General features: G+C 37.4%; 1 protein-coding gene across 1 annotated transcript in view; it reads left to right on the top strand.

The window, feature by feature from the left end:
- The window catches only part of LOC131028175 (calcium-dependent protein kinase 13), a 160,055-nt gene that overhangs the window by 61,986 nt on the left and 73,462 nt on the right, over positions 1–24,607 (top strand). The window contains exons 5-6 of the mRNA XM_057958413.2: positions 22,992–23,107; positions 23,234–23,401. Coding sequence (XP_057814396.1) covers positions 22,992–23,107; positions 23,234–23,401 — 284 coding nt within the window. The remainder of the gene's footprint in view (positions 1–22,991; positions 23,108–23,233; positions 23,402–24,607) is intronic.

The raw sequence follows: 24,607 nt of genomic DNA, 5'->3' as shown, positions 1-24,607 counted from the left end.
AACTATCAATTGAAAATAATGTTCATGAAATAGAAACAAATTCAAATGCGTTTGTTATTGGCAGCAGCACAAACAGAAATGTTTTTGTTAAAAACTTGCAACCTTTTGCTCTTTGATACGATCTTCTCCTCAAAAATTTGACCCCAAACACAACACTTTTCCCACCTTTTATACTTCAATGTGAAGTAGTTCAACCTTTGGAAGAGGAACTTCAAATGTCACCAGAAAAGGTTCAATCAAAATCCACCATATGTCAACATGTAACTAGCTTTTCCAAGTGCCCGCATGTTTTTCTCTAATTTTTTTCCTATTGGGATTTCCCACCTCAATGGGAACTAGGAATTGAGCACTCAATTGGTGGTTCCCAACTCTTTGGGAAATCAATGTGTCCTCCTTTGTTGGAGGTTCCGATAGGAACAAGAACTATCTGAGGTTGGAACCTGAAAAACCTAAAAGCTTTGACTTTAAGTGTTGGAATACTTTGTCAGCCTCTTGAGAAGGAATTGGAATTGTTGGGGGTCTGATAGAAATAGAACTATTGGAGGTTCCCATAGTTCTCGAAACACCTAAAAGATTCGACTTGTTCTTGATATTGGCCAAACCTCTGATTTGTTCTAACTTAGCCAATTTTTCTCCAATTCTCACCAAATTTGAACTGTAGGTACCCATTAAACCCTTTAGCAAGAGGAAGTCTGTACTTGACCAAAATCAACCTGAAAATGTGTCTTGAAAAAAATCATCAAAAATCAACTTAGCACAACAAAACAAGGGAAAATTGAAAATGAAAACAGGAAATATGTTTAAGTGGTATAAGTTTTCTCGTGAACTCGGATGCTCTTGCATCAAATACCCTTGTTAGGCTCAAAGTAGAATCATATAATTTTCACCATCATCTATTTGAAAGATCTTGATGACTTTCCTAGATTGTTTCTTAGCAAGGGCCTTGAAGTCAAGAAAGTGATAAAACACTTCATTCATTCTTATATTGAAGAAAGTACACCTAAGTGAATTTGGAGAAATCATCAATGGATGTAAGTATATATTAGGCTTTGCTGAAAGACAAGGATGGGAAGGGCCTTGATAGATCACTATGATCCAATTCTCGAATGTAATGTCCCCTACCTAATTAACATAATTAATCTATTTCAATATACTAAAATTGATTGAGAGACTAATCATGAAGCCAGTCATTGATATTCTTCAATTTATTAGTTATTAACAAGTGCTTATTTATTTTCCTCATTAGATGATTAATTTCAATATTCATAGTTCTTAATATAGATATCAAACCCTGCTACTACTTCAGGTTTAAGGGAGAAGGGTCTATGTATGTTACCAAAGCGCTTAGAGACCAAATACAATAGATTCCTTCAAAGTTTACAGATTCAAGCCCTTACCTATCTTGGGTCTATACCCTCAAGGCTTATGGGTCGCTGATCCCCACCTTGTCTTGGGACTTAACCTATTGCTTGGATTTAGACTGCCCCTCTTTGGAACATCTCATCCCCATCTTCTTAAATACTGACAGTAATAACATGATTTAGACTATAAGTATACTGACTTCTCATGTATTATGAATATATATAAAATTAAGTATGACTGTCATACATATTGCAGTCTAAATTAATATTACTATTAAATTTTGCATAAGAACATTATCAGGCTTCATATATTAAGCATACATATTAAGCACTTCCCCATGCATACCACCAAGAACAAGGATGTTACTACCTGCAACTTAATAACAGTTCTGATCTCATTTGATCCATGGTGATGTCACTAGATACTTTTGATTCCTTCCCTTTATATCTCTCAATGTGAGGGAGAGGTCACACCTCCTCATCATGTATGTCCTTTGGCAAAAGACACACCCTTTCACCATTAGCACCCTTTGAAAGAGTACAAGTCTTCTTTCTTTCTGCCCTTTGAAAGGGACACAACCTTCCAAAATCAGATCTGCACTTCTCATTTTCCAAATTGTCCCCCTCTCAAATGATGTTCTCTTCTCCCTTTTATTTCTCATTGTTGAGGGAGTCACAACTGCTCCTTCCATATCTTTTGACCATTCATTAACTTAATTAAATTTAATTATATTCTTTTCTATTATAATTAATTTTTTTATTTTTATTCTTTTGTATTTTACTTTATTATTATTATTATTATTAAATTATATTTCAAAGTAGGGACATTACATCGAACTTGTGAAGCTTGTCCAGACTTTCTAGAATTTGTAAAGCTTGCCAAGACTTTCTTTCTTCAAGCTTTTCCTCATGGTACTTTTTCATGACATATCCTTGGCAAATCCAATTGGAAAAACACACTTTTGGAATCCCTACGTCTATAACTTGCTGACTCAAGTGTTGAAGATAATTACAATTCAGATGGAGAAACTGCTCATGCTAGAATTTACTCACATTATCAATATGAATAAGACATCCATTGGAAGGTGATTTTGGCACAAAGTGAGAAAAAAATACATTTTGTTGATGATCAAACTTTCTAATTGCAACTGAAGCTTTTTTCTTGTAGTTTTTGAATTACAACTTGGTTCAAAGTGAATTGAACCCTCTTGTTTGTACCCATGGGCATGATTAATAGACAAAAGGGAGATTTGTTGATAATGAGTGTACACAAAGAACATTATTGAATGTTCCATTACCCATATCAATAGATTGAGATTCTCAAATATTGACTAAAGAATTGTCACCCATGAGAATTTTTGGAATTAAGTATGACTCTAATGAGTTGAACAGGTCTTTGGAAGAGGTGATGTGATGTGAAACACCAAAGTCAAGTATTTGTGATTTAGAAGAGGAAGAGGCGTTCACTGCCTTACCTTATCCTTTTTAGATTTGGAAGAACTCTTAGAAACAAAATTGGGAAGGTCATTTTTGTTCTTCTTGATGATATCAATCAAGCAATCTATCTGTTTCTTCATACATTTAGATTCATCATACCCTCTTTCTTAGAATAAATACATTTGATCTTCCTTGTTTTCTATGATTTTGTTTTTGAAGTAGAGGCGGTTTGTGATTTTATCTTTGAAGCAAAGGACTGTGATTTTGCCTTTGAAGTAGAGGAAGGTTTTGCCTTTTATTTCTTAGCTAAAATACTTGAGACCTTTTGAAATTTTGTAGATTGGTTTGCACCAATGCATGAAATTTAGAAGACTTAGCTGTACCCATTTTAATTAACTTGTCCTATTCTTTAGCAAGTCTTTAACAAAACTCGTCAAAGGCATAGTAAATGCAATACCCAAAGCATCCTTAGTGCAATAGTAGGTGGAAACAAAGACATAATAATTAGGACTGGTTTTTTTTAAGTACATTGAGAGTTGATTGCGAGTCTTCTTCCTTGATCTTATGGTCCTTTAGTTGTAGCCATAGTGATTTTAGTTGTGAAATGAAGCCCTAAATGTGCCCAAAATTGTTTGAACTAAGACTAATAAGTCAATTTTTTAGTTGATGACTATGTATTTCATTTGTTTTGCCAATCAATTTTTTTAACTTGAACGATATCTCATTAGGTGTATTTAAGCTTTCAATGTAAAAGATAGGATCCAATAATACAACTAGACATAAGAACACATGTTTCATCACATTCATTAAACCATGTCATGTTCTTTGCTTCTTCATTAGTTTGCAAAGAACGTGACATAGTTTAATGAATGTGATGAAAAAAACTATTTAAATCTTGCTTCAATCTATGTGCACTATACAAACAAAGTTTGGGAAAAAATAGGGCTTATGGAAAATTCCTTGATTTGGATGACTTGATATACAATAGTTAGGTTTTTGGCTGCTTTGATTGCAATGAGCTCAGATTTTCTCTTGCATGCTTCTAGACAAAGTTACCTCAAATGATCATAAACAAGAAGCAACTTTCAAATCCTTCTTAGCTTGGCCTTTGAGTGTCTAATTTAGATAAAATGAAAGGCTAAACCAACTATCTCAAATGCTCTACACACAAGTGAGCTTAGATTTGCTCTAGGATTCACTTAGAAAAAAGGCTTGCAAAAATTCACTTACAAACACCCAAAAAAATATTCAAAATGGAAAAAAACTATCCAAACGCAAATTTTCTTTGTTTCCATAGAAGATTTTCTCATGGGAAACTCTACCTAGGAACAAATGCCTTAAAGCTATTTAATAATCTACTGGTTCAAGGTAAATAATATGATCAAAATGCAATGAACAAGAGCTAGCCATTCCATTCATTAAATGTGTAAACAATAAATGCAATGACATTTCATTTATAGAGAAGAGAAGGAGAAGAGCATGAAAAATCATTCTCCAAGATGTGCAACTTCAATAAATGAGGCTACACCACTGCCCAAAAAGGGATTGCAACTCTTAAGGAATTGTATGATACCTCTCACTCCAAAAAGGACAAGCATAACTAAATCTCTAAGCAAACAAATTACATAAGTAACCTTAACCTTTGGTATATTAAATGCATGCAAGCTATTATAATTTTAAGCATAGTTTGAAGACTTGAGATCGGCAGCCCAAAATTTGGACTTGGACTCTGGACTTGGCACAAATTTGACAAAAAACTCAATGCAAACTCGACAAAGAAAAACTCATAATTACACACAAAAAAAGAAATTAATGCATTTAGAGAATATAGAAGTCTAATTTGACCATTAATTTTTTCATAATTGAAACATTACATGTCATATGATCCTCAAATTCTTAAAATTTGAAATTTCATAGTTTCAAATCAAAACAATACACTGTAATAGAACAAAATTATAAATAATAAATATATAACAACATTATAGCTATTTACATATGATGATATGTCAAAATGAAAAAAACAACCATATACAATCTACATCTTTGTCTTCTCGTGTAACTTAATTTTTCAAGCCTTGAACTAGAAGGTAAGTTAATATCAAAATGATGAGAGATTGTTTCTTCAAAGGTGACTTCATTTTCCACCATTGCGTCCAATTTTGTTGCTTTTTTTGATGATTCGATCAACTTTGAATCCTCAAAAATTCTCTTCTCAAATCGTCTTCTTGTTATGTTGATGCTTCACTGGGTGAAATGGGCGAATAAGAAAAAAATGACAATAAAGGTTGATATGAGACACAACAACACATGCAATTACAACAAGAACAACCTCACCATTGCACAAGCAAGATGGCACCAGTGGAAGACTTAACTATCATGGGTCACATTCACTATGATAAACCTAGCAGAGAGGGGATGGAACTTAAATGATGATTAGGTACTAAATCATGGCTGCATTCTCTCGCAACACCACACATGGATAGGATGAGAGACTCATCAACCTCCATAGTACACAACAATAACCTTAGCTAACTTCTAACACAAGGGCGTACCTACACAAGAGGCTGCCTAACTCAAAAGTACAAATCCTCCACCCATTGGAATGATGACAGGTCATTTCTAGGCAACAACATGCTTCCCAAGGGAAGGGGATGCCCTAGACTTGATGTAAGACACTCGTTGATGAAACAAAAATATGGGAAGACTTTTGAGGTCAAGAGGGTCAACTTTTGTATATAAGGTGTCCTTGAGAAACAACTCAAAGACCCTTCGAATGATGAAAGATGTAAATGGATCAATTGAGGACTCTAGCGCCTAGATGTAAATATAGGAGATACGGATGTGGTTTTGGGCATTCAATGGTTACATTTGTTAGGTAGATTCTATCAGAATTTTCAAAAGATGGAACTATGTTTCCAACATAATGGCAAGGAAGTAATTCAACAAATTCTATCAAATGGATCTCCAAGGGTTGCATCATCCTAAAGGAAGGAGAAATAACAAACAAGATTACTAGAACAAGAAAATACCTTTTGATAACCACCCCTTGATCCTGTTGGTGTACGTTTTATCATCGACCAAACATTAGAATAAGATACCTAAAGATATTCTATCCTCTCCTGAAAAATCATTGCTGATTCCAAGATCTATATGTGCGAACAAGTGACTTTAGTGGGATAACTACTTGGGTAGTGTATGCTGAAAATCTCAAGGGGGACTTATGTTTACGAATGTCTTTCAAGCTTCTGGACTTAGATAGATTTATCAATTTCAGGCTCTCTCTTTTTTGGATTTTTCGGGATTTAGAATTTCAAAAAAAAGGAAAAGGGGATAGGGTAAAGAAAGCTGATCTAAACCTACGAATTCTGGAGACAATATTAACTAGGTGTTCTCGGGAAACCGCACTTTGCTTCGCCACACTAAGGACAACTACACAAAGCGGGTGCAATCTTCAATGGGTTGTGCTTATGATCGAAGTTTTGGCATACACAGGGGATAGGCTCAGACTAACTTTGCACAGTGAAATGGAAATCATCCATTCACCAAAAGTATGAGCAGAGATACACCGTTAATTAATACTTATCAAATCCTTTATTCAACTCTAACAACTTTGAAAGCAAATCTAAATTAACTTCTAATTAATGTGTTGAGGAAATTGAAACCATGCTAATCACTCAAATAACAAAGATTACAAAGCCTTAAGAGAAAGCGCACATGCAATGTATTATTTGAAAAAATGACCTTCACGCAACAATATATCAAAAACCTCACACTCTCCAAATGAGAGGAGGTAGCCTTATATAGTTTTCCAGAAAACAATGAACGACCGAGATCAAACAGTGATCATCGTCCCAGATTGAAAGTGACAACCCTAATTAGGGTTTCTCAAAACTCTATCAGTTAGAACAGACAAAAGAGTGACATGTGGCATAGATGCTATTATCACTGAGGTGAGTGTCCAGTTTCCCCTTTTGTAGATTCAATGTATCTGGACACAATGAGCCGAATCTCTTCCATAGTGACACTTGACAAGTTACTAATCTGGAAGTTGACGACGTCCACATCGTCAGTACACGTGGCGAGGATTCACTCCCATTAAAGTTTTCGTCAATGAAGAGAAAACTCGACTGAATTTTGGCTCTCAGGTTCTTTGTCTGCAGGTGTTTTTCTCGCATACCCTCCCTTCGCCAAATTTCTGATGCCACATGAAACACTTTACTTAAAATTTCTTTAACATTTTTCTCAAATTCAGAACACTTAGCCTCAGATTTCTTCAGGACCTCAATCCTGGTGACCAAGGCACAATACCAAGTGTTAAAATCATACTTATCCCCAGCTTGGATGACACCTGCATCTATCAAGTCTTGCTTTGATAGACCTCGGATAATCCTCAATTGTGGAAGTATTTTGTCTTGGATTTCCTCAATATCCTCCCAATTTGTAGCTAAGTCCTTAATTCTGCTGACCAATGATGAAGCCGACTCGTGTGTTGATACCAAATTTTCCACAAGTATGTTAGCATGTGCCCAAACATCTGAGGTCCATTCCTTATCTTGCCTGAATGTGCCCTTCATGTCCTCATAATCTTTCATTGACTCTTGTGGAAGAGGCTGCGGAGGGGTAATTGGTATATCATGATTAAGTCGCTTAGTTAGATGGAGAACATATTTTCTCCATTGCTGATTCTCTTCCTCAACCTTCCTTCTTTTTTCCTTTTCCATGGTTAGTCTTGCTTTGAGAGCGTTGCAAGAATCATTGAAATCTTGGATCTCTTGGGTTTGAGTAGGCTTACCCAAATCCATAGTGATGATTTTATAATCCTCAGGAGTGATGTTATCCTGAGTTTTGCCTTCTTTGGGTACAACCACCTGCACTGATCTGAATCCTCCGCTATCTCTTTGAATTAAAGAGAATCTCTTGGCTAGCTTGGGCTGTTTTACTTCGACCGGTTTACTCACCATAGCCAGGAATGCTGCTGTTTTCTCCTCTAAAAGAGCTTCCTTAAGAGCCTTAACCTTCATTCTTTCTCTCAGCCAATCTGGAATGGTTGATTGCTCCATAGTATCTTTATCAAATCCACCATCTATTTCTCCAGGGCCAGTAACTATACCATCAAGAAAAACCTCTGGAGGCTCAGATTCTTCAACCTCTGTAGCTCTAGTAAAAACTGGTTCCTTGGCTAGATTTTGTATAGCGCCTCTCTCATTATCTCTTCAACCGAAGGAGAAGGCACTCTTACTTCATTATCCTCCATAGCTGTGTCCACCTCCTGTTCTTCAATTGTATTCTGGTCAGGCACAACAGATGCGACACTCAAGGTCTAATGACCTTCATTTGATTCACGTCTTTCCCCAATAATTTTCTTTCCCTTGGCCTTTCCAGAATTTCCAGCAGGTTCTTTTCTCTTCCGAGATCCAACACTTTCTGGATTCCGAGCATTACCTAAAGAAATACCATGGTTGGAAGACATAGAGTCATCCATTCCCATCAAATCATAAGTCAAGGCAACACCTCTGGACTTTAGCTGCTTTGTCTTCTCAGATGTCCACCACTTAGAGTATTTGACCACTGTTTTCATAAGGTCTGCCAAATTTGATCTTTCTCCGTCTACCCAATCAATCAAGGCAAGTGGCTCATTTTTTATCTTCTCGAAACCTGGCTGTTCAAGTTCAGGATTGTCTTCTACTTGATTAGCGACCCTGAATACTTCCGTTGCTCTCGCCATGCTTAGGGGAATTCTCGACCAAAATCTTCTTCTGATTTCGAAACTATCGGCTGCATTAGCCCAATAATCCTCCAAATCAGTTATGTGTTCAAATACAATCCTTTCTACCTTTTTCATCTTACAAAATGGATCAAAGTTCCTTCTTGCCTTGTATTGGTAGAAGGGATACCATGCCAACTCTTTTTCAGTAGTGGCAACAACTTGCGATGATGGACATGTTTCCAATCCATTTCCAATAGTGAGAGAAGATGTTCCTGCCTTCTTCTGCTTCTCTCTTTGAACTGTCATGAAGCTCTCCAGTTGCCTCACAACTTCTAGCAGCACAACTCGGTTGGTGGGATAAATTGGGATCTTATAGGGAGATCCAGAAAATCCCTGAATTTTGAAATAGGTGAATTTTGGGTATTGGATATACCAATACCCGAATCTGCTTCTGAGGTCTTTTGACTCTTGAGAGAGTCTCTGATGTAATCCACCTTGTAGTGTTCACGTGATATGCATAAAAAATGTATCATTCACCTTCTTGAAATGTAATTTTTCTTCCATATGCAGTTGGGGGTAACAATCGTAAACAGGAAACTGATTCTCCTTGTTTCCCACCTCTCCTCTGCAGGTGAGGCCTCTATATCTATAAGTTCTAGCAAGGGAATAGAACAAATATGAACGCATGTAGAAGATTTTATCTCCCTCCAATTTTTTCAGCTGGCTGTCCAAGTTGTTGCTTATTATCTGAGCCCAATCAGTCATCTTGACTCCATTCATTATCTCATTTATGAAGTAATACATCCAAGGCTCAAATGGAGCACCTTGGGGATTACCCATTATTCGGTTCAAAAGGACAATCATGTCTCCAATATCTTCTTTAAAATATGCCCTCACCAAGTTCTTCTTTGATAGCTTAGAGGCACCCTTTCTTGGTTTGTCCAGCCATGAATGATTGATGGTGGCCTCGTACTCCTCCATGTGGTCTTGATACATTTGATTGGCCTCATCCTTGGTCACATATATAGCATTGTGATATTCTGGAATTCTAAAGGCTTCCCTTATGGCTACATCATTGATATTGGCCAACACTCTTCCCTCTGGTGCCATAACATCTCTATTGTCAGGGTTATAGTGCCTAGCACACTCAACTACCAACTCCGTGCACTGCATAGTAGGGAGAAAGCCGACAACATGCACGATTCCACTCATCATCTTACGTGCGGTCACAGTAGGCACAAGGTTGTCCAAGCCGAACATCCTTTTCTTGAATTCCCTCAGATTGATATGTCTGAGGTTGGTATCACGAACATTCTTCCATTTTGAGTTCATCCTTGATTCAAGAGGTGCGTCTTTGTCAACTTGGAATTTCATTTTGACCGTAAAGTCTCCGAAATTTGCAAACAAACAATTGAAACTTAAGTTAGAATCAGGATTTTGATTAAAATTTTTGGAGCTTTGGTGACTAAGTAACTTGTAGTTTTCACTTTATTCTCACACTTAGTCACAAATTTGGGTTTTCCACACTCAAATATTCTGAAAAATTTGTGGAAATCTCACACTTAGAAGATTTTGAATTCTGATTTCACCTCTAAAACCCAGATTTTGATTAGAAAACTTCACTCAAACTTGTTTCGAAAGATGGACGATGTTAGAATTTGCCAACAAAAATGAAATTTCACCTCCAACCAACTGAGAAGAATGTGAGAAACGGATAGAAAGAACTCAGAATCAGATTGAAAAACTCAGAAAACTAGATAAATTTGCTTTCTATCAATCTGATTCCTTCGAAATCTACGTGTGATTTGGAAATACGTGCCGACACTCGGAACTTTATCAGAATTATGCCCAACCTGCAAAAATGTCTTCAAACCTGCAAGATAACCTCTTCAACCTGCTCGTAATACTTAGGAGTTCGAATTCTTTTGTGTGTTGAAATGAAAATGAGAATGCTATTTGTATTTAGAGTTGGAATTTGTAATTAGAAACACGCGATTGCCTTCCAAAATCTGTTTCCATTCTTATTTCAGTCTTATTTGCTTTCGAAGAAAGTTTCTATTTTCATTTATAGTTGCATAGTCATCATCCTTGAGTTCGAATTCTTCCAAATGCAAGTTTCTATTTTGAATTCTAGTCTCAAAATCGACTCAATCTGCAAGATTCATCCCACAAGAAACTTTCTATTTTCAATTTTAAGTTCGAATTCTCCAAGATCTTTGTGACATCACTTAGAATATTCTATTTTTAAACTTGGTCAGCAATCTTTGACTTGTCTTGATCTCCATTATGAGCAAGGCGGACTTTGTTGAGTTTGTCTCGTCATTAATCACCTTGGGCGGACTTTGTAGCATTTAGGAATCTCTTTCTTCCTAAGGCGGATTTTACTTGATGTGTGCACCTCATATGTCTTCCACCTGTTGTGACCTTTTCACACATCGCCCCATTGCTAATGGGGACCCCCTCTTTTCCTGCTTTCTACGTTGTTAGGTTAGGGTTATGTCTTCTTAGTGGGCAATTTTGTGTTTCCCATGCCCGAGTCTCGGAGTTTTGATCATGCCTAGGGTTGTTTAGGGTTTTGAAGTTATAGGATCAAGCACGTAAAATTGAGATTATAATGATCCTAGTTTTGTCTAAGGGTTGACCTTTTGGAGAGTTAACGTGTTTTTAAATGTCCTCATCGGTGATTTTAAGTGCTAAGGTGTTTTCAAACCTTTTGGAGTTGTTTTCTCGCTCCTAGAAAGTTATTCAAGTTTATTTCACACTTTATCCTGATAGATTTCCTTGTGTTATGCTCCATTTTTGGGTGAATTTGCCTAAATCCAGTTGAGTTTTATCGAGTTTCAAAGTTTCTAAGTGATCCTGACTGGAAAAATCATCATTTTCCAGATGAAAATCCATATTCTAAGGGTTAAAAGGTTAAAATTCCACACTAGAGGTTCTTTTTCCCTCATATTCCTGACTACCCATGGTTTTCCCCTCTTAGAATCCAGACTGGACATGGATTTCCTTTGGAATCTAGGCTTGCTTCATTTTTCCACCATTGTGAATCCATACTAGGGTCGTTTTCCCCTTGGATGCATTAAATTTTGACTAAGTGTCAGGATTTACCCTGACTACCCATGTTTTTACACCAGGGAAGTATGGATGGAATTACGGATGACATTCCACACCTGGGTCGATTTTCCACTAGGTCTTTTGTGACGAGTTTTGAGGATTTTTGTGCAGACTCTCAGTCCAGACTAAAGGCAATTTTCCATTGAGAGCATTTTTTGATGATTTTGAGTCTGGATTTTCATCCAAACTGAGGTCGATTTTCCACCAAGGGGTAGTTTGAGCGAATGAAGTGATTTTTGAGTCCGGATTTTCATCCAGACTAAGGTCGATTTTCCCCTAGCACCATTTTGTGTGCATTTTGATGGATTTTGTTGAGAAATTTTGTACATACTAAGATTGATTTTCCCTTATGGGGAATAATTTGACGTTTTAAATGATTTTGATGGGATTTTTAAATCCCTACTTGGATCGATTTTCCCAAGTGGCTCAAATTTTGGTTTAAATTGCAATATTTTAATAAAGTGAGCCTTGTTTTAATTGTTTTTTTAATAAATCAACGATTATTTAATAAATTTAAAAAACAATTAAATGATTTGCAATAAGCATTTAATGTTTTAACCTTCTAGAAGCAAATCGGTTTCACCAAAGCAAGTATAAGAACAAGTGTTTAATCCCACATTGCTTGTGTGGTGAGATTTGATGATGAAAGTGAGTTCAAATAGAGAGAAGTCCAGCATTATTTTATTGCCAAGTTTGCCAGGTGTCTCCATGCAAGAGCGATTTTGTCTCTTATTGGCGATTTTTGATGAAGTGTTTTGGTGGAGTGGTTGAAGACTTCTATTTTATTCCTCCATTTTTCCAGCTTGGCAATTCACTCCATTGCTGCCATTGAAGTTCCTTGACTCCATTGTTTCAGATTTTTCAATTTTTGGGAGTTAGCGATTTTTCCTAGTTTGGCAACTTTGATGATTTTAGAGGACTCTTACCTCTAAGTTGGTGATTTTCCTTGGGGCTGCCATTTTTGGCTGCTGTTATCAGACTGATTTGTTGCCATTGATGACCCTTCATGCCACGATTTTTGGTCAAAGTTCGCCATTTTTGGAGAAATCCATGGTTTTGGTGAAGGGGCGATCTTTATGTTTGGAGTTTCTTCCTCCAACTTTGATGATTTTCCTTGATGCCGCCATCCTCACTTGCTGTTCTCAGACCATTGTTGGCAGATTGTATACAGATTGAAGACATTTTCTAGATTTGAAGGTGACGCCATAGTTGGAAAAATTCGATTTTTATTTGGCAAGTGTTTTGGGGGCATATTTTGATGAATTCCATGCATGCTTGATACTCCCATTGCTCCTTACTTGTTGTCATTCCTCAGATCTGAACTTTAACGCCATTATTGCAGCGAGAGTGACCTCCATTGTTGTCTGTCCATCTATTTTCAGACTTAAACTTTCATTGTGAGCCAACTCTAAACTTAACGATTTGCCTTTGGGAGAGTTTTCAAGTCATTTTTAGTCAATTACTTGACCATTTGAGGGCTGTTACAGGTCTGCAACTTCGCCATGGCTGCTTGTCCTCAAAAAATTTAACTCTTACCAGCCATACTATTTTTCCCGGATTTGATTTGCTAAGTTGTTTTCCATCAAATTTATGTATGGTTAGGTGATTGCAACTTGTTTTGAAAGGTTAATTTGTACAGTTGCAGGTTGTCTTCAGACTTTGTTGACCTCCATTGTTGACTTCGGAAGGTGTCCACAGACATAATTTTGTGTGAAAACACAATGTTTCACGCCTTTCCTTAGTCACTCTAGATCCGGTATACTCCTTTGCACTATAATTTGCACAAAATTTCTAAGTATAAGGAGGTGTTGATTTCATGAGGGTTTCATACCCTGATCTTGTCACATTTTGTATTTAAATTATTAAAATCTACCTAGAGTGTGGACTATTTTCCTGATTTACATACCCTAATTGATCTAAATCATTAAGAAGTCAGGAATTTTTATTAAGAATATTATATTTTTCCTAAGTTCTAACTTCAAGCTTTGTACAGGTGTGATGTCGAAGTTTGGATTTAAGGAAAGAAGAGAACAACAGAGAATTGTGGAGATTGGATTTTATCCAGAATCCAACATGTCATCCAGATGGAAGGAGATTACGGATACGAACATGCATTTCTTGAGCCTAAACCTGATGCGACAACGGATGTTCGGAATTGGAAATCAGATTCCTTCCCCAGCGTATGTAAACATTATGAAGAGTGGTATTTTTCAAGCCGCTGGATTCCTACAGTCCATATAGTGCAGTGAGATCATCCTGGAGTGTGCACGATGTTATGATCCTCGCTCGCGAATGATCAAGACTCCTAAGGGTGTTCTCATTGCCTACCTTGCTGAGGATGCAATTGCTGAAGTGTTTGAAATTCCACGTGGAGCAGATATGAAGAATGTAACTAAGGATGAATATGAAGATCGATACACGAAGAAGATGGATGCGTGTAAAAATGTAGTGAATAGTGGATGATTGAGCCTAGGCTTCATCATTCCAAGGCTCCAAAGAGACTCATGTGCACAAACTTCAAAGAGGAATATAGTGACTTAGTATTCCTGCTTAACAGAGTGATGGGGATGCCGCAAGGTGCAATATACAATGGATGGATGTTCTACTTCATCTAGGATTGTCTTAGAGGGACGTTGATAAATTGGTTTAGAATCATAAGTGACAATCTGGACTTTCAGCTGAGAAATGTAGAGCGGTCCAAGTCATTCGCCATGACTTCCTACTTGGTATACTTTCTTGCACGGTTTGTTACATACAAAGGATTGATATGCAAAGGTGAAGTCAGGAATGGGCAAGGATAATTCAGGAGATATGAGTGCTATCCCCAGCTGAAAATGTATAGAATTGAAGATTATAAGAGAGTGAATGATGTGTTCATAGTGTACATCACGCGGATGATGCAAGGCGGAATCTACAAGAAGTTGTCCAAGGAGGCAACAGAGCTAATATAGAAATATGGATCGTGGTATATACAGTTTCCCACTTTCACGTACCTTAGGATTCATGGGTTTCAATCTGAACCCTACAGGCTTCCTAGGTATCCTTATGACATAATGATCTTGTTGGAAGTGGTGAGACAACTTCTAGAGTTTGATTCCATTCAGAAAGAGAAGCATAGGACATGCATGGCATTCCCTATTTCAGTTGGGAAGACGTTGGAGGTTTGCCAGTCTGCCTTAGCCGCCAAGACTGCGAGTGAGGAGCTTGCATTCTATCGATTTGCAACATACAAGAAAAGAGAAGATTTGATCCAGATAAGAAAGTTGGAAGGATCAGAGGAGAGAAGTTCATCCACAAGACAGACATAGAAGATTATTGGGCCAACCTAATGGACGAGCAGGCAGTGAAGAGACGAATGTGATCCAGAATGTCAGTGGATTTCATGAGGAAGTGTTGACTTTTCCTCATTCCTGATCAGGTGTTAGATGACAAGGATCATACGCATCCACAATATGAAAATGAAATGAAGAAGGCGATCTTATTGCCTAATTGGTCAGAATTAGAAGAGATAGATTTAAAGATATTGATGAGAGAGGTCTTGAGTTTCTCCCGTACATGGGTGGATATTCAGATGAATAAGTTAGTTGCAATGGGCATTTCCTTCACTTATGAAAAGATTGAAGCCGAAAGAATCTATTTCCGAAGATGATCAGAGGACTATCAGTGATGTCAGGATTCATGCAGATGAAGAGAGTCAAGCTCCCAAGAGAAGGAAAAACACGCCAAGAGGAGTCAAGGTCGGAGGGAAGAAGATTGAGGAGGTCAAGAAGAAGAAACAAATGACTATCATTCCTTCACCCCCTCTCAGTGTCTCATCAATTAAGGAAGTTGAAATAACTAAACATAATAAGGAGACCCAACAATGTTCCAACATAGTGATACTACCAGAGAATATCCATGATTTACATGCCACAATGACATCTGCTCCACCAAATGAGAATGATGATCAGTTGGGATCCCCTACTGTCCTTTGGAGGTAAGTTTGGGAAATGAGATGTATGATTTGACCAAGAGTAATCCTGATGATGATGATGATGCTATCTCGGCATTGAGAGGGCTCCATCGAGATATGTGTCTCGATGATGGTATGGAGATGGCCGCTATTCTTGATTGGCTGATGAAAAGTATGGAAAAGAGTAAGAAGATGATAGAAGTATAACCTATTGATAACATTGATGACTACCTAGCTAGGAGCAATAAGGGGAAAGAACCCAAGAGAGCTGATATTTTGTCGCACATAGCTAGAGATGAGACATGAATGCAAATTGCGAAGGTGGCTGTTCCTATTGGAGGTGTGATGGCGGACATTGCTACTCGTATGGATTTCCAGATTACTTCAGTTGCCCTCGGCCGTACTACAAGAGAGCAAGAGTTTCAGGAGTTTGGTGACAACCTTAGGGCGATCAACACAAGGTTGGATAGAGAAATTGAAGAGAAGGAGAAGAGAATATCAGACTTAGAGAGTATATTGCGGGGATAAGGTGTGAGAATCCCATCCTTATTTCCCCTATTGCGGTTAATCATGGACTACATTCACACTATGAGGTAGCGAGAAATGGATTGAGAGTGCAAGAAAACAAACAAATGATTTCCTTACTCAGTTTGTCTAGGCATATGATAGGACAACAGGGCTCATGTTTAGAATCCAGTATTTGGAGGGAGTTTGGGAAGAATTCCGGCCTATTCAAGAGAAGACTATTCCACACCTTAGAGCTTTGAAGAAGATTCCCAAGTCCACATTGATCAGCGAGAGCATTGTGCACAGTGGAGACAGGTACGATTTCCATGGCTGGTATTGTTCATTGGCCATGAAGAAATCAACTTATGAGAATGCCCAACTAAGTTGTACATAGATGGAAGGATTGATTCAGGACATTCAGATGAAGATCCTTGCTTCAATTGAGGAACTATTGGGTGTTGATGTTAGTGATGCTAGTGGTTTACACTTAGCTGAATTAAGAGACAAGATGAAGCTTATGTATTTTTGTCAGTTGGACTCTTTGAAGAAGAGTTAGATGGATGATTTGGTCTCTTTGTTGATTCATGTTCATAGTTCGCAGAAGCTCATGCCAGATTGGGAGCACACTTTGGAAGCTTGCTCAGATTCATTGGACGTGATTGATTTACAGCAAGATACCTTACCTAGCATTTCCATGGTGGAGTTAGATTCTGTATTGGCTAGATTCCTGGAGCATGCTAGGAGAGAGAGAGATGCAGGGAGGAATCTTCTAGAAGATTCCCTATTTGATGACTAGGTATCTTTCTATTGGACCATATGTTGGTGGCACCATTTTTTATGTAAACCCTAATTAGGGCAATTCTAGGGTTTTGTTGGCATGATCTTGGCCCTTGATTTAGTTTTAATCTCGACCATCCATTTTGTAAGAGACTCTATATATACCTCATTGTCTCTCATTTGTAAGAGAGTTTTGGTAGAATTGTTGGTATGTGCGGCAAGTATTTGAATCTAAATCATTGTTCAATTGTTGGTGATTTTGCTCTTCAAATGTTGTCTTTTCATTCATGGTTCTCAATTCCTCCAAGTTAGATTAGAATTTATTTTCATGTTTATTAGATTGAGTGAAAGATTTGTTGAATATATTTGTGTGGAATCCTTAATCCATACCACTAGCCTCTTGCCGTTGGTAAGCGCGCCTTGTGTGGTCGATTGAAAATTTGAGTAAGCTTAACTTCAACTATTATGCGTCCCTTCACAAGCATCAACTTGGATGGTGTCAACGTTTGATGGTAATAGTCTGAAAATCTTTGAGTACACCTTAGACGATTGCACTAAGCTTGTGTCAATACCTATTTGTGAGACCTGGCCTAGTTTGATTCCACTAAATTTGTTCATCATTTCCTACATTCCTAGGCCTAGAATAGATTTCCTGAACCCTATTCCTTTTGCCCATTTTTTAGTAAGAATTAAGTCCAGAACTACATTGCTAAATCCTTAGTTGTCAGCACACCTATTCCACATATTTAATGATCATTGAGTTACCCACTCCTCAAGACTTGACATGTAGAAACCTTGGAAGCATTTTAGCTGATCTTACCCTTAGCATCTGAGGTGATTTGGTTCAAGAGAGGGTAAATTACCTTGGTATTTTATTCTGAAATGTTATGTGCATAAAACACACATCAACACCACCTAGGGCGGACTTTGCTCATTTTATGCATAATAGGGAGGAGTTTATCATCTTCAAAATCTTTCTATCTAAGGCGGACTTTGTTGATGCATGATCTTAGGAGGGCGGACTTTTTGCCTTATGCACTTGGCCTTCAAACCTTCCTCAAGGCGAACTTTGTTAGCCTTATGCACCATTTGCTTACGTCTTATCTCACCTTAGGGCGGACTTGGGAGGGGTCGATTACATCTATACCTCACCTTGGGCGGACTTTGTGAAACTTGGAAAACCTTAACCTTTCATTGCAAGGCGGACTTTGTTGATGCATGATCTTAGGAGGGCGGACTTTACTTCCTCCAAACACTTAGAAACTTCCTTCAACTCTGTCAAGGTGGACTTTTTCATACTTAGGCACCCTTTCTCATCACCTTGGGCGGACTTTCTTGCCTCCTTGGACCTCCTTCATGGGCAGAGTTGCTTGGGCGGACTTTGAGAAGGTTTTGGAAACCTTGGAGGGCGGACTTTTCATGTTCACACACCACTTTGCTTGGGCAGACTTTTTGGAGCTTGAAGTACCATTGCACTTGCACCTTGGGCGGACTTTGGAGTTCATAACATCTATACCTCACCTTGGATGGACTTTGTGAGTCTCCCTCTTGAATATGGCGGACTTTAAGAATCTCCTTCTCATCATGGGCAGACTTTTGGAGGAACATGATACTTATACTTCACCTTGCAAATTGGGTGGACTTTTTGAAACATGCTCCAATGCAATCAAGAGTAGGGTGGACTTTAAGAAGGTCATGCCCATGCTTCCCTTCCATGAGGGCGGACTTTTTGAGTTCCTGACATAACATTCACCACCAAACATGATTAGCCAGACTTAGAGAAATATTCAAAATTTAATAACTTATTCAATTTTAGCCAGATTAGCATGATATTTTAAATCCATACTCAGGTAACCCATCCGAAGCATCATGACCCCTAAAATTTAGGAACTTAGCTTTTTGGGTCAAAACTTGAAAGTTTTCGATCGCGATCGATGCAGGTCAGTGGTGCTGGTGCAAACCCTAGGTCCCCACTTTGAAAAAGCAAAAAGCAGACATCCCTAAAAAATAGGGAAAACTTTCTAAAAATAGCCATCTCGGGGATCGAGCTAAAAATGCCAAAAACGAAACTTCCTAAAAAATAGGAAAAAACAAAAAAACAAACTTTCCAAAAATAGAAAGTTGTCTGAATTCTCTCAAATCAATTGTGTTCTTCATCCTTCAGCATTTCTGGGCACTTTGATGACGTCTAGACTCTGTTATCACTTGGTTTGCAAAAACTGACTTTCAATCCTTAAGACTCAAACCGTTCAAAACTTGAGAGAACTGAGCAAAACTGAAGCGGAAGGCCACGGGACACTAACAAAAACCCTAGAAAGTAGGAAAGGAGAGGGTTCCCATTCTCAATGGGGTGATGTGTGAATAAGGTCACAACAGATCCTAAATTAACCAATGAAAGGAAAGACGAATTTTGAAGGTGGACTAAATGAATATAAAACTCTTCAGAAGAAAAGCATCACATTTAAGGTCATAGATGTTTGTCATGCTTCTAATCCTCATATTTATATACAAAAAAGCTCATCACTTTCCTTGAATTGAAGAGATATCCATTACATTATGCAAACATAGGGCCAACCAATCAATTTCTTGCAATTACAAGATGACTTTGTTCCTTCTCTCAGTGAATGAGAAAACTTGTCTTGAAATTGCCAACCTTGCAAATTTCTGATTCTCGGTTATGTTGTGGGATTACTCACTTTTGAATTAGAGGTAAAAATATATCCCAGTTCAAATTTGCAACTTGTGATAATATTAGAGTAGCAAAGTGGAAGTTGAATTGTGAAATAGATTTTAATAAAAATTTTCCCAACAAAGGTAGAAGTTTCAAAGACCAAGCCATTTCCTATTGAGAGTCATATTGAACACTCTCTCCATCATCATCCCAATACAAAATCGCCGACGACAAGCAATCTTGGGAAGGGCGGACTGTAATGGCTCACCAAATACCAGTTTAGATCGCAACATTTATAAAGGTAGATTGCAGACAATTATAAATAATTAACTTAGGCGATAAAATTTAAGGAATGATAGGGCAAACTTAGAGAAAAAAGACCAGCAATTGAATAAAGAGGCCAACTAAAATTAAAAAGAATTAAAGTGCCAATCAAAGGGGGCCGACTGCGATTAATTAGTGGTGGCTATGATTAAATAAACTAGTATGTAAAGTAAACAAAAGGCATCACTCCATTATGGAGGGTGACTCCTTGAAAAGAGATAGCAAGGAAGAGGTGCGACCCCTCCCGTGAATAGATATAATATAGAAATCGATTTTTGTTGGAGAGATCATCATCTAGAAGGGATTCAAAACAAAAATTCAGATCATAACAACTCAGAAGATAAATTCAGAACAGCAGGACAAATCAATTAACAATCAATCAAGCATCAGTCTATAACTCAATTCATCAATTCAAGGCAGAATTCCAGAAATACACTCAGCAGTAGTTATAATTTCAGATAATTATTCCTAATAAAGTCAGTGTTCCACAGGGATGTGTCCCCCCCAAATAAACTTGCGTCCCCTGTAGGGGGACATTTCCGAGACATGGGGACTTGGGGGAAATGTCCACCCACAGCACCACCACTTCTGCCACCTCTACCACCTCTTTTGGGGACGCCGATGAGTCGCTTGCTATATGGAACATGCCATTACATATTGATTGCAACCTTTAACTTCATGAAAATTAGTTGGCCTTTCATGGGGCACTCACAGAGATATTATATTGCAGATGTTTCCTTGAATATTTCAATTCACCTCTATTTCTATATCAGCACCACTCCCTCCTACCACCGCTTCACTGTCATCCCCTTACCATCCCCAAATTTAGGCCCTTGTTTCCCCGGTCCCCGAAATCCATCCCCGTGCCCCTCTCGTCCTCTCATCAGGAAACTCTTAGAATAAAATTCAAATATTATTCAAGGGATTAATTGTTAATCCATCAAGAAATATTATTTAACAATAGTCCGACAAATATACCAAGTCATCAATTTTGAAAATTCTAGTTATTACTTGTGGATCGGATTGGGTCCATGCCCACATAGTGGGCTAAGGTTTGCAAGGATAGTGTCTTTTCCTACCCTTTGCCAAGCTAGGGTCGAGGTCCTTGGTATTGTCATCGGGCAGGGTGAGCTAGGGTTTGGAAGGGCGAGGTCTTTTCCTACCTTTGACAAACTAGGGATGGGGTCCATGGTTTTGTCACTGTTGAGTTAGGGATGGGGTCTTTTAGCTCAGTAGTGCAACGCTAAGTCACAAGGTTCGAATTCGAATTCGAATTCGATAGCCATGAAATTCGGATGAAATTCGACAAGGGAAAAATTCAAAAAAAAATTCAGATAAAATTTGCCTTCTATAATTTTGTTTATTTTTAAATATATGTATACTTCTAATAAATTATCAGAATAGCGACCCTTGTTAGAGAAAATCCGAGGGTGACACAGTAGTTGCAGACACCCATGACCCAATAGATACAAAGCATATACAAAGAATACCCACGACCAGCTGAGTTGTGTTTAGAGGCGGATAGCAGTGCTTTATAGAGGAAATTCGATTAAATTTGATTTTTTTTATAGAAGTTTGAAATTCGATTAAATTCGAACCTCATCCATGAAAATCGCCGTATCCTGTGACTTAGGTGCAACGTATTTATGGGGAATTCACGATTTGATCAACTTGGGTATTGTGTTATGATTTACTAACTTGAATATATTTATATAGATTGCAATCCATGTTAAAACTATTATTATATCTTGAGTGAATTCTATTATTTCAAAGAATATCCCAAAAGGGGACATTACACCTAGTAACAAATGGGTGGTCTTGGGTTTTGAGTTTTAGCTAGTCCATGAAAAAGGTTCAACATGATATCAAAACCAGACCAAAGGCTAGGAGCCCCAAGCACCTGCAATGTCGCTTAAGGGGCGGGTCTTGGAGAATGAGCCACACCTAGATTGTAGATGGGCTGGTCACAATTGGGCTATTAGCTTAGTGGCAGAGCACCCTAGCAGCAAATGGGTTGTCCCAAGTTTGAGTCCTAGCTAGTCCATGAAAAAGGTTCAACACAACTTATGATTGCAATCTTGAATGCCATTTACATATGAAGTCTAATAGGGAGATTTTACCCTGATTTATGTAGAAGGGGAATTCCCTTTTTTGTGATAGTTGCATCTTGCTTAGTGATATTTTAAAAAAAATTAGAAGCTACACTGCTCACTGCAATATTATATTTATTTTTTCATTTTCTTTGTATTTAAATTTCTTTCAAAGTTATTATTTTAAACATTTATGATGTCCTATATATGATGTAGTTTGAGTTCCATTTCTTATGGTCTTTTGGGAATATTAGTATTTATTCTACATATGCATTTTTTCCTTTTCAAGGCTTGGGATTTGAATTCTTCTGTCCTTAGCAATATGAAACAGTGTTTCCTGTTCCATGCCTTTGTTTCCTTGTGCACTTCCTCGTTTCTTTTGTTGGATGTTGTTTTACTGTCACGGGTCTCAGATTGGCATAAAAACTAATTAAGTATATTTAATATCTTCAGTCAGATAGGATTTAATGAAAAATCTGGTGGGTTGGACTTCTTGTCAAAGATAGATGAAAGCTCTTGATCAAGTGTAGAGTATCAGCCAACTCAAAACCAAAATTTACAAGAGAGAAGCTCGGCAAAGCTGATTCTAAATTTTTAGAAAATGGAATGTTCATCGATTCTCCTCTATTATAAAATACAGTGCAGGGTTGCATGCACTTTTTTCATAGAATTATAAGAAAACCTAGACTATGTTTCAAATTCACATTTATTTTCCTATAATAAATGGTTCATTGTTCCTGTTTTTCAGTGTAAATACTGTAATTTCTGCTACCAGTCATAGAAAATATTGCATAACTATCATTGATTTTTACCCTAAATTGTTCTTGATGATTTAAAGCAGAGTTCTATCTGATAATAAGCTGAATCATATGTTTGTATAATGTCTTTTGTAGCCAGACCACAGATCTAATTTGTATATATGTCAATATTCTGTTTTATACAATTCCCCAATTTAGCACTGAATTAAGTGCCTTACGATTTGCAATCTTGGCTAGCCAATTGTGTTTAAACGTGAATATTACCTTATTTGCTTTTATGGTATGTTGCACAGACCATCCTTGGTTACAGAATGCCAAAAAGGCTCCAAATATTCCCCTTGGTGATGTAGTGAAGACAAGGCTTACACAATTTTCTATGATGAACAAGTTCAAAAAGAGAGCTTTAAGGGTTAGTTCAAAAGCTTGACTACAGTGTCATGATGTTATTATTTATCCATAAAATGTTTGAACAATAACTATGTTGCATCAGTATTTTCTGGGTACACAACTCTGTTAAATCTGAATTTGTCAATAGGTCATGGCTGAACACTTATCCGTTGAAGAAGCGAAGAGCATTAAAGATATGTTTCAGACAATGGACACTGATAACAGTGGCACACTATCATATGAGAAGATGAAGGAAGGCCTCCATAATCTTGGTTATCAGATGGCTGACTCAGAAGTGCAAATATTAATTGATGCTGTAAGTATTCCATTGACATGTCTTGTCCAACCCATTAATCTTCTTTGGTCTGTAAGAATAAGATTCACTGTATATTATGTGACCTCATTTGATAATGCATCTTTTGCACGTGTACCTTTCTTTCATTTTTCAAAAAGAAAGAATGTTAATTCAATGCCGATGCATTTTTTCACAAGTACACTTAATTACAAAATATAGGTATTTACTATTTAGTATTTACAAAAGTATAGAACTTCTGTTGATAGAAATAAATTGAAGACCTAGAGGAATTTTTTTTCTTGTGAAGGAGAGCATTAGTCTGATTCATCTTACTCATTTATCTATGGCTTAGAACATGGAATGAGAAATTTCTGGTGATTGTACAAAATATTAGCGAGCTATTCTTGTACCTGCTATTCTTGTACCTGCTATATTGTGTGGATTATAAACACTGAAGTATACATGCGTATCATTTATTAATCAATATAAATAGCAGAAACATGATAGCAGAAGTTATACATACTCAGACTTGATATGTGGTAGAAGCAATTATACATATTCAGCTGGGCATGTGATGGTTGCAAGAAGCATGATTTGGTGGCTGGGCTATCTCTTCTGTCATTGGCGAATTGGATGTGTTCATTCCGCATTCAGTATTTTTGCCAAGATGTTGTCAATAGAGAAATATTTCTACAATATCAAAGCTCCCAATTTGAAAGACTTCCCCAAAATTTTAAAACATTTAAAGTGAAATATTTTTATTTGGTGATATTCACCTAAATCTAGGAGGAATAATGAGGAGTTGTAGTTGTATATGCTTTAATAATATAAAATAAAAAATGTAATATATATTGTGATATTATTTATAAAGATAAATATCCTTCAACTATGCTATGTTTGTGCACCAATAACATAGTTCAAATTGAGGGAGCTAGAGCAGGAGATAGGGTTTAGGGATTCTGTCGAGCTCGAGCTAGGGTCTTGTGGTTCTGCTGTCATCTCTGTTTTGCTGTTCTCTGTCAGATTTTGTGCTGCTGATTCCTGTCTGCTTTAGAAATGGGAAAGATAGGTGGGGGGGCCCAACGGCCTCCCCCACCTCCTACAAATGATTTGAAAATGCTGCATCTTGATAAGGAAAGATCAGTGGGCTCTCCTTGTAATGTCCCCACTTTGAAATATGATTTAATAATAAATGTAGCAATCACTATTAATTAATTAATATTTAGT

This window comes from Cryptomeria japonica, chromosome 5 (genome assembly GCF_030272615.1).
Source record: "Cryptomeria japonica chromosome 5, Sugi_1.0, whole genome shotgun sequence".
Taxonomy (NCBI): Eukaryota; Viridiplantae; Streptophyta; class Pinopsida; order Cupressales; family Cupressaceae; genus Cryptomeria; species Cryptomeria japonica.
The sequence above is the reverse complement of the archived record's forward strand: the minus strand, read 5'-3'. Positions and strand labels throughout refer to the sequence as shown.